This window comes from Eublepharis macularius, chromosome 1 (assembly GCF_028583425.1).
Source record: "Eublepharis macularius isolate TG4126 chromosome 1, MPM_Emac_v1.0, whole genome shotgun sequence".
Taxonomy (NCBI): domain Eukaryota; kingdom Metazoa; phylum Chordata; class Lepidosauria; order Squamata; family Eublepharidae; genus Eublepharis; species Eublepharis macularius.
Genome location: NC_072790.1, coordinates 118071413 through 118086674, shown reverse-complemented (window position 1 = coordinate 118086674; position 15262 = coordinate 118071413). Strand labels below are relative to the sequence as shown.

Below are 15262 nucleotides of genomic sequence, written 5' to 3'. Positions count from 1 at the left end.
AAAAGCTGCCTTTAACATTTAGAGAAAAAACACTCTTTCTAAGAAATTTAATTAAGGCCCTGATATAAGTCTGATGTGGAGCGTTAATTTCAAGAGCAGGTCATGTATACCTGAACCAAGGGTAAGTTGGCAACAATAAGGTAGCTGTCAATCTTCCCATATAAGGAGATGTACCAGGCTTAAGGGTAAAATAGCAGCATTGGGGTTAATGTTCATTCTCCCATATTTGGAGATAAGCCATGTTGTAGCTTTTCTATAGGTTTCCTGTTCCCGCTCATTTTGTTGCAAAAGAACATAAAAAGTTGATGTGAGTTGCTCTGAGCTTCTGCGGTAGGAGACTTCCAGACCCCATGCATGTTAAAGAAAGCTTTCTAGTTTCAAAGGACAGAGTGGCTGCATCCAGTTTCAGTCCAACCGGGATAGCCCAGCTTGCCTAAAAGAATAGGTTCTCAGAACATGTCCAGATTAATTTGCCCTCCAGCACATTCACCCAGTGCCTCACAAGACTGCAGAAAATAGGCTGACACAGATGGCAGTCACACTGGGTTGTAAATGCTGCAAAGCTGCCATATATGATAACTAGATATGCTCACTTTTAATTAGATATGTAATACTCACAATTTCATTTTTTTTAAAAAAGTGCCAGTCAGAGCCCTGTAGAAGAAAGGGATACCGTATAGGCGTAAAGATGCTAGAAATGAATGACAATGAGCATCGAGACAATCTGATCCAATATGACCAGGAGCTCACCTCATGTCTGATTGAGGGAGTTAGCAAAGTAAGTATGCCTGATTACCATTATTCAGGTCAAGGTTGACATGACAGCATGCCTACATTTAAGCAGTTAATTGATTTAATCAATTGATTCTTTCACAGTATTGAATGCAATCAATAATCTGTGTTCTTTACTTTCAAGAACAGTTATCCTCGCTGAACAGCCTCAAAATATCATCTGTATGAAAACATTATATTTTATTTTCTAGTTTCAGTTCAGGTAACATTTTGGAGCTGACTCAAGGAGTCAGTTCTTGAAACTAAAGTATACAAATTATTGATTGTATTGAATATTATCCACCTACTACTTTAAAAAGCCCATCTCTATAGAAAAATGATGTGGCCAATGATTGTCTTGCCTTTAATTTTCTCTTTATGGGCAAAGTAATTGGAGAGCAGTGGTGGACCAACTCATCTACTAAGTATCTTTTTCTGTCTGGTTTTAAGATGGGCTATGAGATGGAGATGGCATGGGTAGTTTTAGTTGATGATCTCCATCTAAATGTAAACAAAGGCCATGCCTCTTTGATGCTCCAACTAGATTTATCTGCGGCCTCTGATAATCTGGATCGTGCCATCTTATTGAAGGTTGAAGTAGGTATCAGTGTATGTGCTTTGAACTAGATGAAATCATTCCTTACAGACAGGTCTCAAAGAATTTCTATTGAAAATCAGTTGTCATCAGTGTGGGAGTTGTCCTATGGAGTTCCACAGTGCACACTCTTATTATTCAACCTCCATGTAAAGCCCTTAGGAGAAATCATATATAGCTTTTGTTGGAGTGAAAAAGAAGAGATGAAGATCTTCCAGGAGGTAGCAAGCTCTAAACTGGACTGGTAGAGGTAGTACATTCTTTCTAATGAGGGGTTTTTCTCCATATCTGTCTGCAGAACACTACTCTTAGAACTCTTTCAGTTAGCAAGGCAGCCAGATTTATTTCTTCTCTTTCTTACCTAGTTTGGTAGTTCTATTAATAACACTTTTGTTATTCTTAATCAGTTCAGTGTCCTGACTGTGGCACAAGCACTCTGTCAACTGCTTTGGTATTAGGTGTCATCAATATGCTGATAGCACCTATATCTCTATCCAAATCTCCTCACTATGCAGTAAAGGACTTGAATCACTGCCTGACTGGCTGCCAGACCCCCCGGTGGGGGTGGTAAGAGCCAGGCCCCAGTCTCCCGCTGGGAGATCGAGGGGGCCTGGCAACCCTACCTGACTGCCATGGCTAAATAGCTAGAACAGAACAAATTGAAACTGAATTCTCATAAGGCAGAAGTAATACAAGTTCCCATATGTGCTCCAGAGGATGCTTCTATCAGGAGATAAACAACTACTGGTGGTCCCTGGCCCCAGGGAGGCTTTTTCAGTCCTGGCTCCAACCTGGTGGAACTTTCTGTCTAGTGAGACTAGACCTGGCAGGATCTACTATCTTTACTCCAGGCCTGTAAGACAGAGATGTTCTACCAGGCATATGATTGGGGCTAGGCTAGGCCTCCGCTGGCCTGGACAGAGGAGAAGAGAAGATCTGAGCCCTCCTTATTAGAGTTGTCTACCATCTAGCTTTCAATTGGTGAATTGATTGCTCCAATTGGCAAACTGGTTGTTGCTGTCGTGTATATTAGTTTTTATACTGTATTTTTATAATGTTGTTGATTTAAAACTGTTTTTATGATGTAAGTATGTGAAATGTTTTATCTGATGTAATCCACCCTGGGCCTGCTCGTGGGGAGGGCGTAACAAACAAACAAACAAACAAACAAACAAACAAACAAACAAACAAACAAACAAACAAACAAACAAACAAACAAACAAACAAACAGTTGGGAATGTTCAAGGCTGGATCCTGCAGGACACCATACTTTTCACTTTTGATGGAGTTCAGATGACCCTTTGTGACTCAGCGAAGATCCTAGAGGTTATAATGAATCTAGCATTACTGCTGTAGAAGCAAGTTAACACAGCTTCAAAATAAACTTTCTTACAACTTCTTCAAGCCTGGAAGCCAGCCCCCTACTTCGGCTCAGCCGAAGTATCCATGCCATAGTAACATCGAGATTATTGTACTCTACATGTGTAAGCCCTTGAAGTCAGTTCAGAGATCCCAGTTGGTACAGAACACCACAGCTCAGTTATTATCAGGAGCAAGATGGGATACGCACTCCATTGGCTACTCATCAGTTACTGAGTTCAAATCAAGGTACTGACCATCATGTACAAAGCCCTGCATGACCTTGGATATTGCAAGATCACCTCTCCTCCTCTGTTCTGCCATAACAGCTCTACTCATCTGTTCAGGGTTTTTTGCAGGTGCCATCCTGCAAACTTGCAAGATCAACAACTGCCCATACATGTGCATTCTTGTTGGCCCAATATTAAGGAATGGCATACCTAAAGATGCCAGGTCTCATGTGTCTGTCATTCTGAAACTATGTAAAATGGAGCTGTGCAAGAGAGATTTTCTATAAAGATAATAGAGTTATAGTATAACAGGAAGTTCAGGATGTTGTTTTATAAAGGGAAAGGGACTGTGGATTACACAATTGTGTATAGGACGTATTATCAGTTTGCTGCACTTATTACTCTGTCGTCATTTCATTGTTTTCTACTGATATAGTGCCATTTTTCTTCATTATATCCATACAGTGTATCATGCCTAATATGCTATACTCATTCAGATTTTGGTAATCCTAGTCCTAGTACACTGTTCATTCAATGTCCTCTCATTGAAGGACCAGTTTGGTGTAGTGGTTAAGAGAAGAGATGGGCACGGACTTTCGGTTTGGGATCCATGAAGGTCTAATGCAGCTCTAAGAGCTGAGCTGTCCGGGCTGCTGTTTTGGAGGCTAGAGGGGCGAGGATTTGCCTGTAGCCAACTGTTCTCAGGCGGAGAACAGGCGTAGAACGCTCAAGAACCTGAGGGCGCGTTGATCTCGGGCGAGGGGGGGGGTCCTGCGCAACGGACTCTCTCCCGTCCCTTGAGGTCCCACCCGAAGAAAGGTTTTGCCAAGATCTCTACAGCAGTTTTGGAGCCAATTTGGTTGGCATAAGACCTACATGCCGAAGCTTCATACAGGGACAAGGGGACTTGAAGTGAATTGAATACAGAAACAGTGATTACAACCCATGAAAACGACTAAGAAGGTAAAGATTACTATCTCTTGAAACGGGACAGATTACTTTAAGAAACAAATACTAAAGCGAATTTAAAAACTGCCACAGATTGATTACAAGGAGGGGAAATTCCGGCAAGAAATTTTTTTTAAAAAGGACTATGTATAACGGAGTTAGTAGAGAAAGCTGATTATTGTTTACATACCTGCGGAGAGAAAGAGATAGTGGACTGTGGGAAAGTCTCAACATCACGAGAATTGCTGTGTGTGGCAGAGGAACAGGAAGTATGTCAGAACGATAGAGAAGCTGGAGAGAAGCGGCCTTTTCTATGTGACAGGAAGTAGAAGAATGCCATTTTGAAGAAGGGAAAGGTCGTGGCTTCAGCGGAAGAGGAAGTAGGCCATCTTGGATTAGAAGTATAGTTGAAATAACCATAGAGAAAAGACGCCCGACATTTTGGACTGTGTAAATGTGTTTTTTTAAGAAATAAATTAAATTCGGGACTTTCAAAAGTAAAAGTATACAAAGTTACGGAGTTAAGATAAAAGAGCGGACTCGTGGGAGCGAGGTAAAGCTAGCCCCACGATGTCGAAAAAGGAGTGGCAAGCAGCAATTGAAAGCTTGGATAAAAAATTTTCAGAAGGAAACAAAGAAGTTAAAGATATGATACAAGAGATGGCAAAAGAGTTTAAAGAGACACTTAAGAAGGAATTGGCGGAACTGACGAAAGGTATGGAAAAAATACAAAATGACTTGCAAGCCACACAGCAAAGGGTTAATGTAGTAGAAAATGCAATGGATACCCTAGCAGATACGCAACGAACTGAGATGAGGGCAATGAGAGGCAGAATGGCTGTCGCAGAAAGTAAACATATGGAGAAACAACTGAGATTTCGTGGTTTGCCGGAAATTGAGGGAAAATCTGCCCAAGAACAGATTACAGAAGTTTTGGCTGGATACCTGGGGAAAGAGGAAGAAGAAATTGCGGCTTTCCTAGATGTGGTATACAGAATAAATTCAAGATTTGCGACCCAGAGGAAATTACCAAGAGATATGATTGTGCAATTCACGACTAGAAACACAAGAGAAATGATTGTGAGTAAACAATTTCAGGATCCATTAGAGGTCAACGGCAAGGCGGTGATTATTATGAAGGAATTGCCCAGATCGGTGCTATTGGATCGGAAAAAATATAAAGATTTAGTCCAGATTTTGAAGGACATGAAGATAAGATACAGATGGGAAATACCAGAAGGACTGCCTTCGAATTTGGAGGAGCTAAAAAGCGCATCACATCTGAACTGGAGATGGAAAAGTTCATCAGGGACAATGAAAAGGACTTACCAACAACAAGATTATGATTATGGAGTGCAAAATAATATCTTGGAATGTAAATGGACTTAACTTGCCTAATAAGAGAAAAAATATCTTCCACTGGCTATTGAAACAAAAATGTGATATTGTATGTTTGCAAGAAACTCATATTAAAAAGCAAGATATAAAATACTTAAAGTTTGCAAAATTGGGAAGTGAATTTGTGGCTGCTTCAAAAAAAAAGAAAAAAGGTGTGGTGTTGTATATAAAAGAAGAATTGCAGCCAAAATTAGTAGTGAGTGATGTGGAAGCTAGATATTTAGCAGTGGAAATTATGTGGAATTTAAAGAAATTGTTGGTGATTGGAATATATGCACCTAATGGAGCAAAAGAAAAAATTTTTGAGGACTTGGGAAAACAATTGGATGAACTATCTTACGATCAGATAATTTTAGCTGGAGACTTCAATGGAGTTACTAACTTGGATGAAGATAAGAAATCTGGAACTGCACAAAAGAAAAGAGGATTACTACCAAAGTCTTTTTTTGCAATAAAGGAACAAGAGACTCTAGAAGATGTGTGGAGGAGACAGAATCCTAAAACTAGACAATATACATTTTACTCTGCAAGACATTTCACTTTATCATGAATTGACATGATCTGGGCCTCCAAAGACTTAGCATTATGGACTAAAGATGTGGAAATAATGCCTATGGTAGGCTCAGATCACAACCCAATCATGTGGAGATTTGGGAAAAGAAATAAAAGAAAAGGATGGAGAATAAATGAAGATCTTTTGCAAGAAGAAGAAAACATTGAATTGTTGTGAAGAGAGACCAGACTCTTTATACAACATAATATGAATAAGGAAGTTTCGACTAATAAGGTATGGGACACTTATAAAGCAGTGACTAGAGGCATACTAATGGATTTAAATGTAAGAGCTAGAAAGAAAAAAGAGGAGAAGAGGTTAGAGATTATGGAGAAAATAAAAGCCAAAGAGACACAACTTAAGAAGAGACCAGGAAAAAAGAAGATATATCAGGATATTAAAATCCTACAAGAACAATTGACGGCAATGAATAACAAAGAATTGGAATGGAATCTTAAGAGAATGAACCAGAAGTCGTTCGAGGGTGCAAATAAGCCTGGGAAATACCTGGCGTGGCAACTGAAGAGAAGAGAATCATAAATAAAATTTGTGAGGAGAATAAGACATATTTGGAGCAGGTAGCCATTAGTAGAGCTTTTTTTTAATTTTATGCAAAGCTGTACCAAAAAAAGGAAGTGAATAAAGACTCTATAATGAGGTATTTGGAAAAGATGAAGCTCCCTGCAATTTCTGAAAGTTGGAGAGAAAAATTGAATAGGGAAGTGACGGAAGAGGAAATAAAAGAGGCAATTCAGTCAACAAAATTAGGAAAGGCACCAGGCCCGGATGGACTAACAGCTAAATTTTATAAAGTAATGGCTAATGAACTGGTGCCGTTCCTGAAAGAAGTGATTAATGGAGTTATGCGAGATCAGAGGATCCCTGATACTTGGGGAGAAGCTAATATATCATTGATTCCTAAAGAGGGACAGGATTTGACCAATATTAAAAATTATAGACCAATTTCGTTGCTGAACAATGATTACAAAATCTTTGCGAAGATTTTGGCTGAGAGGATAAAAGGATGGATGTCTGAATTTATTGCGGAGGAGCAAGCTGGATTTTTGCCAAATAGACAAATCAAAGACAACTTAAGGACAGTTATAAACGCTATTGAATACTATGACAAGCGCTGTGATAGAGAAGTTGGTTTCTTCTTCGTGGACGCTGAAAAAGCATTTGACCACTTGAACTGGGACTTTATGTTTGCCACTATGGAAAAGCTGCAAATGGGAGAAAAGTTCATACGAGCAGTGAAAGAAATTTATAGGGACCAGAGTGCAGCAATTGTGGTGAATGATGATGTGACCAAAAAACTGACAATAGGTAAAGGTACAAGACAGGGTTGTCCTTTGTCACCATTGTTGTTCATTTTGGTTTTGGAAATACTGATGATTCAAATACGGGAAGACGATGCAATCCAAGGAATAAAAATAAAAGAGTTTTCCTACAAGGTCAGAGCGTTTGCGGATGATATTATGTTAATTGTGGATGATCCAATTGAGAATATGCCGAAGGTAATGGAGAAAATAAAGGAATTTGGAGACTTGGCTGGATTTTTTGTAAATAAGAGGAAGTCAAAGATACTATGTAAGAATATGTCCAAACAGAAACAACAAGAACTAATGGAAATAACGGACTGCGAAGTAACAAATAAGGTAAAATATTTGGGTATTGAACTGACTGTGAAAAATATAGATCTATTCAAGAATAATTATGAGAAATTGTGGATACAAATAGAGCGAGACTTGATAAAATGGAATAGGTTAAATTTGTCATGGTTGGGAAGAATTGCAGCAGTAAAGATGAATGTATTGCCAAGAGTGATGTTCTTGTTACAAACAATTCCAATTATCCGAGACTCCAAACAATTTGAAAAATGGCAAAGGAAAATATTGGACTTTGTGTGGGCAGGCAAGAAACCCCGTGTGAAAATGAAAGTATTACAGGACGCCAAAGAGAGAGGTGGAATGCAGCTGCCCAATCTAAGACTACATCATGAAGCAATATGTTTGGCATGGATAAAAGAATGGATGGCGCTGAAGAATCGCAAATTACTGGCTTTGGGGGGATATAAAAAATATTTGGATGGCATGCATATTTGTGGTATGATAAAGTAAAAGCAGACTCTATGTTTTTACACCACTATATTTGGAGAAGCCTCTTCACAATTTGGAAGAAGTATAAAAATTACCTACAAGACGGAATTCCTTCCTGGGTGGTTCCGTATGAAGTAATAGATCCGAGAACTGTCGATAATGAGCAGCAGTGTTTAACTTACAAGGAGATAACACGAGTAGAATTTTCAAAATTGAGAATAAAAACAGAGGAGGAGTTGTCTCCATGTTATGGATGGTTTCAATATAGACAGATCAGAGATCTTTATAATTCGGATTGTTTGAAAGGAGGAATAAGAATGGAGAACTCAGAATTAGAAGATGTAATTTTTCAAGAAGGAAATTTCAAGGATTTATAAAGTACTTTTAAAATGGTTTACAGAGGATGAGACAGTAAAAGTCCAGATGGTGAAGTGGGCTATAAATTTTCACAAAGAAATAACAATGGAGGCGTGGGAATACCTGTGGAAAACGACTTTGAAGATTACGACATGTACAAGTATTAAAGAGAATGTCTACAAAATGATTTATCGTTGGTACTTGACACCAAAGAAGATTGCGCTAGGAAATATTAATATGTCGAATAAATGCTGGAAATGTAAAAAACATGAAGGATCATTATACCACATGTGGTGGACTTGTGAGGTAGCGAAGCAATACTGAGGAGATATAATTGAAGTAATTAATGAGGTTTTGCAAACCCAAATAAATAAGAACCCGGAATTGCTGCTACTGAACTTGGGAATGGAAGATGTTCCAATGCAGTATAGAACATTGTTATTTTACATGATTACAGCAGCAAGACTTTTATATGCGCAGAAATGGAAAGTACAAGAAATACCAACTACAGAAGATTGGATCTACAAACTGCTGTACATGGCTGAGATGGACAAAATGACAAGAAAACTTAAAGATCTTGATCCAGGACAATTTAATGCAGATTGGGAGAAATTGAAACAATATCTAGAAAAAAAATGGGACGTGGAAAGGGGAACTGTGGCAGTTCGAGAATTGCTGAAATGTAATAGAAGAAGAGAGAAGTGACTTTACCGGGAAAGGGGGAATTTAATTATTAAAATCTAAGCTACCATTGGGGTTATGATAAAATAAAAAATTATAGAGTATGAAATAATAGATGTTTTACTATGGATATATAAGATTAAGCTAGTTAGATATTATTTACAATATATAGCTTAAATAAAGAGTATATAATGGATATTTGAGTATAACAGTTACCTTATAGATTCAAAGTATGCTTAGAATAAGAAATAGTAAAAGATGGGTGTGTAATAGAATATTAGAGTCTAAGTTAATATCAGAATCAGGATGATTGTGGAAAGTAAAGAGTTAAAGTAAATGGAAAGTAAACGGATACAATGTTATATTTTTAATATCTTGATTGCTAATATATATTATTATGCTAGCATTATCTTATGTAGAATATATGGTTTAAATGAGGTATTTAAAGGGAAACTTCTATTACAGAGATATTCGTAGTAGAGATTTAACAAGCTTAGAGAAAAGAGTATTAAGTGTGTTTAATAGAATATATAAGATACTAAGTAATTAAGTAATAAGATAGACTAAGGGTTGGAAAACTGTTGGAAGTCAACTAAAAAGGGGGGAGGAAAGGGAGGGGGTTAGAAATAGACTTACAAGGGGGTAATGTACGTGTTGAATGATATTACAATCTAATCCAATAAAAAAATTTATTAAAAAAAAAAGAGAGAAGAGATGGGCACGAACAGGGACTCATAAACAACCACGAACATGGCTGTGTTCACAAACATGTTTGTGGCTGGCTGTTTGTGGGGGCAAGCAGGCTCTCCTCCAGCCATCATCCAAGTTTGGTCAGGATCCCTACTGCACCACTCCCAGAAACCTGACTTGAGCAGGCAGCAGGAAAGGTACCAATAATAAATAATAGCTTGCCCCCAGAGCCTGGCAGCAGCCCTGGAACTTGAAGGGGTAGATCCCTACCACGCCACTCCCAGAAACCTTACCTGAGCATGCAGCAGGAAAGGTACCAATAATAAATAATAGCTTGGCCCAGAGCCTGGCAGCAGCCCTGAAACTTGAAGGGGTATATCCCTATCCCACCACACACAAAGAAAATTCAAGCTCCAATGCACTCTATCAAAATGCCAACAGCAACTGTCTCTCCCTCTCCACTGTCTGCAAAGTCAGAGCTGGGAGCCCCCTCCCCCCCGGTCTTTGCTCCCTTGTTGTAACAAATTTAGAGCTCTACACTTGAAAGGAAGACCTGCCTATCAAGCTAAATTGGGCTTAGATTGGAGTTTCCAGGGCAACAGCAGGAGTTCAGACAGAGTTCAAACAATCCCTGCCTAAATTGCCAAGGGAATTGATTGCAGGTGCCAGACTGTCTGGCTTGACGAACAGCAACGAACAGCAACGAATGAGGTTTGCAACGACCACCTGTTCGTTTAGAATGGGGCCTCACAAACAGCTTGTTCGCAAACTGCAGATTGGGCTGTTCGTGGCTTTTTTATGTTCATATTGCTTTTCGTGCCCATCTGTAGTTAAGAGCACGGGACTCTAATCTGGAGAACTGGGTTTCATTCCCCACTCCTCCCCTTGAAGCCAGCTGGGTGACCTTGGGCTAGTCACGGCTCTCTGGAGCTCTCTCAGCCCCACCCACCTCACAGGGTGTTTTGTTGTGGGGATAATAATGGCATACTTTGTAAACCGCTCTGAGTGGGCATTAAGTTGTCCTGAAGGGCGGTATATAAATCAAATGTTGTTGTTGTTGTTGTTATATTGATTGTATCCACTTACACTGTGCTTCATTGATGACTCTTTTATGACCTGCTATGGACCTACTATGGATTTATAGTGTTTAATCCACTTCGGGTCTCAGTGAGGAAGCAGGACTAAGTACAGTAAATAAATAAAGAAGATAACAGTTATCACTAAACAACACAAATTATGAATTGTATGGAGCACTATACATGGAGTATATAGCCTTACCTAAGAGCCATTGGTTACTAAATACTCTTTCACAAAAAAATAGCTTTGGCTACAATTTTATAATGGACATTAATCAGTTTTATTTGTACATCTGTTCATTTTATCCTATTTTTTGCTAAAATGAGAAACTGTGAGAATAATTTTTATGAAAATTGTAGACTGGTTGACAAACTGCACGTAATATGGATTCTTAAAATAATTAGAAATCCTCAAGATGTTTATAGAATGGATACATAGCAAAGCTTTCAGTTGCCACAAAGATGGTCTTATTTCTCCTTCTAAACATATATTAATAGAACCCTAATTTACTTCTCAGTTAAATCAGCACATATTCAGAGCATTGTAGTGAAAGTATTCTGAAAATACAGCAATATTAAAAAGACAGAATTAAAACCAATCATTTAAGGACCTAAACTCTTTGGATTGACTAGATGAAAAGCAGTTAATTGTGCATTCCCTGTCAGACAGTGTTTTACAAACAATCTGTATGAGATTTCAAAACCAGCAGTCAGAAATCATTCTGTCAACAACTTTCTACAAGTGAACTGAGGGTTCATTATAATCAATTACTGCTCATATGCATTCAGTATTCATACCAGTTGCACCACAGCCAGCTATACCTCCAGTAGTATTATGACTACCAATGAACCTCCTTAAAATTCAAGCACTCTTAGAAAAGAAACATCTCATTAAAACAAGAGGGGTAGCCATGTTAGCAACAAAGAGGACCTCGAGCCACCATAGACACTAGCAGACTTCATTTCAGTGTAAGATTTTGTGAGACAGAGCTTTCTTCATCAGATACATGAAGTGCATATTCATTAGGTCAATACATTTTATATTAACCACAGAAAAGCAGGGCAGGGAGGGGGCCCTGCCTTTACAGAGAAAGGATGATTTGAAACGAGATGGAGATGTAGCTGAACTAAATAATATAGGTAATGACCACTGAGAGGGCATTGATTTCTTAAAGCTATAGGTATCGTGTCTTCTATTTTGGAGCATTTAATATCCTCCCCCATATAATTTTTTAAAAGATATCAGATTCTTTTACAAACTTGGGCTTTTTCAAGTTTTTAGAAATGTCTGTTTTTTTTTTTGTTGATGGCCCCAATCTCTGGATTTAAGTATCCACCGATGGGGCTATGCACTAATGATGTTTTGCACAAATAATAACAGACTATGGTTTTGGATCCATTGCAAAGAAAGAGGGAGAGAAATTTAAATTTAAAAATTGATTCTGAAAGAAAGAAGTGGCTTCACAAGAAGGAGAGGAGTTGGAAGACTTGAGTTTTAATCTGGAAGTCTCAAACACCATTCAAATCTCCAGGAATTTTTTGAGCTGAAGCTGACAACCCCAGCCATTGATCCTGCTTTATTTTACCTCATTAAAACATATTCCTGTCCATAGCAGTGCTCAGATTAAGAGAATGGAAGGCACTCACCTAGCATGCGAACACATTTGGCATTCTGCTCTGGACTATCAAATGAGATTTCTCCACACCTCTGGAAAAAAAATAGGAGCACACTCAATACAGGCTTTTTCAGCAGAGGCACAGTTAATCCACGTTATCTTCACATCCTTGATTGTTTTTAATTTCCACATGTCTGTGAGCACATACAGAGTTCTGCAGTCAGTGAATTTTCAAAAATTCTCATGCCAAAGCTGTAAGTAAGGGCAACCCTTTTAGTAAGTCGCTCACAATTCCTTGTCTTGAGTACACAGCTCTTTGCTTGGTGGGAATAAAAGAGAGAAAATCCTAACAATAACACCAAAAACCCTATATGGGATACAATAACCTTTTTAAAAAAACCCAGAATTGTATGTTTAAGTGTGAAATGTAGAGCGAAACTACAAGTGACAAAAGGCACAGATTGGACACTTGTCAGCTTCCCTCAAGTTTTGATGGGAAATATAGGCAGCTTGGCGGAATGTTGGACAAGTGACAGTTGAAAAGTCCGTTGGACAGCAGTCAGAGAGCCAAGCTGCAAGACTAGGATGCCTACATTTCCCATCAAAACTTGAGGGAAGCTGACAAGTGTCCAACCTGTGCCTTTTGTCACTTGTAGTTCCGCTCTCAGTTGAAAGGCTTAGAGACTGGAGGCCTGCTGAGATTTCATTACCTAACATGTCCGTAAAATCAGAAGAATAATGCTATGGAAGATGCTAGCAATCAACATATATAACATTGGTTCAGAATCCAAGAGCTGGTCACAATTAAATCAGATATGGTAACAGAATATGTTTTCTTCACAACATTTCACTGGAAAGCATTTTCTAGATCATCAGGAAATCTCTTTTTTCAGTATGTCCAGTATTAAATACATAATTACTCCAACACAGATTTTTTCACACGCTTTGGAACTCCAATGTGCACATGAGTCTCCTGTGTGTGTATTGACTGACTCTATAATCTGAGGCAGCCCAACATATGCATTCCATTGCAAATGCTAAATGCTCCCATCTTCTGAAATAAAGGAAGAAGACTGAAGAGTTCCATGAATTTGTGAGAACTGGAGAACACAAAATTATGACTACAGGATTTGAGTCCAATGGCATCTTAGAAACCAACCAGATTTTCAGGGTATAAGTTTTCAAGAGTCAAAGCTCCCTTCTTCAGGTATCTTCAGGTATTCCCGGAAGTGACATCATTGCATAGACACGGGAGCACATGCACGCTTTGCAGGAACACTGACAAGGTAAGCTCTGGGTACCACCCCTCCTGCCAGGAGGGTAGGGGGACATGGCATCCGTAGCTGTTCTTCTGCAGACCATCACTGCTACCTAACTAAAAACTATCTTCATGGAAACGAAGTTATGACAGGAATTTGATGGTGCAAAGTACACAACTGTTAATTAATGTGAATGACAGCTACTGAAATACAATAACTGCAGTGTTACACATTGTAGACTATCTCTAGTCTCTTGTGGAATACGTTTCAATAAAAGGAAAGAATATAAGACAATTAGTAAAAAAATACTTATCTAAAATTTAATGAATGTGCAGCAAGGCATGGAAATGCTATGAACAGTTTTGTTCAAAGTTGTTTTCCATAACTGTTCATACCTGTAAAAATTAAAGTAGGTCAGAAAGTGAAGTTAGGTGAACAAAAGGGCTGGAGGGGGCTTTTGATTCTTTAAAAAACAGCCACCATTCTCCTCACAATTGATGTAATAAGGTGGAATATGAGAGATAAAAGAAATAGATAATAGATATCGACAAGTAAAATGATAACTGTCTCATGTGTGTCAGATCTGACAAAATGGAGTCTCTTTGGTAACACACACACAGGAAGAATATTCTAACCCTGACAATGTGTTGGAAAACAATAAAAATAAAATGGAAATGGAAAACAAGAAAAATATGTGTGTTGGAAAACAATAAAAGATATTATATTTTAAAAAATAGCCACCATTCTGACTTCCTCATGAATTCCAAATGCAGATTTCTATTTAATTTTATTTTTTAAAAACCTGTCTATTTATCACTTGCAGTCCCAGCTTACAAACACATTTAAACAAAAAACCCCAAACAACTTTAAAACTAACAAGCTATTCACCAAAAGAAAAAAAAGAAAATAACAGGTAGTTGCAAGCTAAGGTAGTTGCAAGCTAAGGATGTCAGGGGATCCCCTGATTCCAGCTGCTGCCTCCTGCCATCACTCACCTGGCCAAGGTAGGGGGGAAGTGTGGGGAGGCTTGTCAGAGTATGAGGCAGAGTAATGAGGCAGTGTCAGAGTTTAAACTAGAAGTGATATCATCAGAGGGGCCCACAGAGTGCAAATGGGGTCTCAGCAAAACGTAATGCTTTGGGTTGATTCCATAAGAATCAGTCCTGCTGAACCCCATCACTTCCAGTTTAAACAGGAAGTAATGTCATTAGGACCCTCAGGAGCATATGTGCGAGCATCATATGCATGTGCAAGAAGAAAAGCTGCAGCCTCTTGCCAGAAGCCCTCCCCCACCTCAACTAGACATGGGCACGAACCCAAAAAACCCAAACCACATGATTTGCGGTTCGTCGCATTCCATGAACCAGAAAGCACAAACTTCCATGTCCTTTTCCCAGGTCACAAATTGGTTCATGGTTCATGGAATTTCAAACGCCCGGCTCCGGCTCCTGAAGCCTGGGCAGCAGAAGAAGGGGGCTGTCAGTTTCACTTGCCCTACTTGGGCTTCAGCCCGTGGGCTGAACACAGTCTGTGAGACTGACAGCCCCTTTCTCCTGCCGCCCAGGAGAATGGGGGCTGTCATTCTGACAGACCTTGCGCCGGCTTCAGCCCATGAGCTGAAGCCGGCGCA

The 15262-nt window shown here is 39.0% G+C and overlaps 1 protein-coding gene across 2 annotated transcripts in view; it reads right to left on the bottom strand.

Moving 5' to 3' along the window:
- Positions 1-15262, bottom strand: part of PDE7B (phosphodiesterase 7B) — a 302170-nt gene that overhangs the window by 156497 nt on the left and 130411 nt on the right. For both annotated transcript variants that reach the window (XM_054981714.1, XM_054981705.1), the window contains exon 2: positions 12405-12465. In XM_054981714.1, the coding sequence (XP_054837689.1) occupies positions 12405-12411 (7 nt within the window). In that variant the 5' untranslated portion in view covers positions 12412-12465. The remainder of the gene's footprint in view (positions 1-12404; positions 12466-15262) is intronic.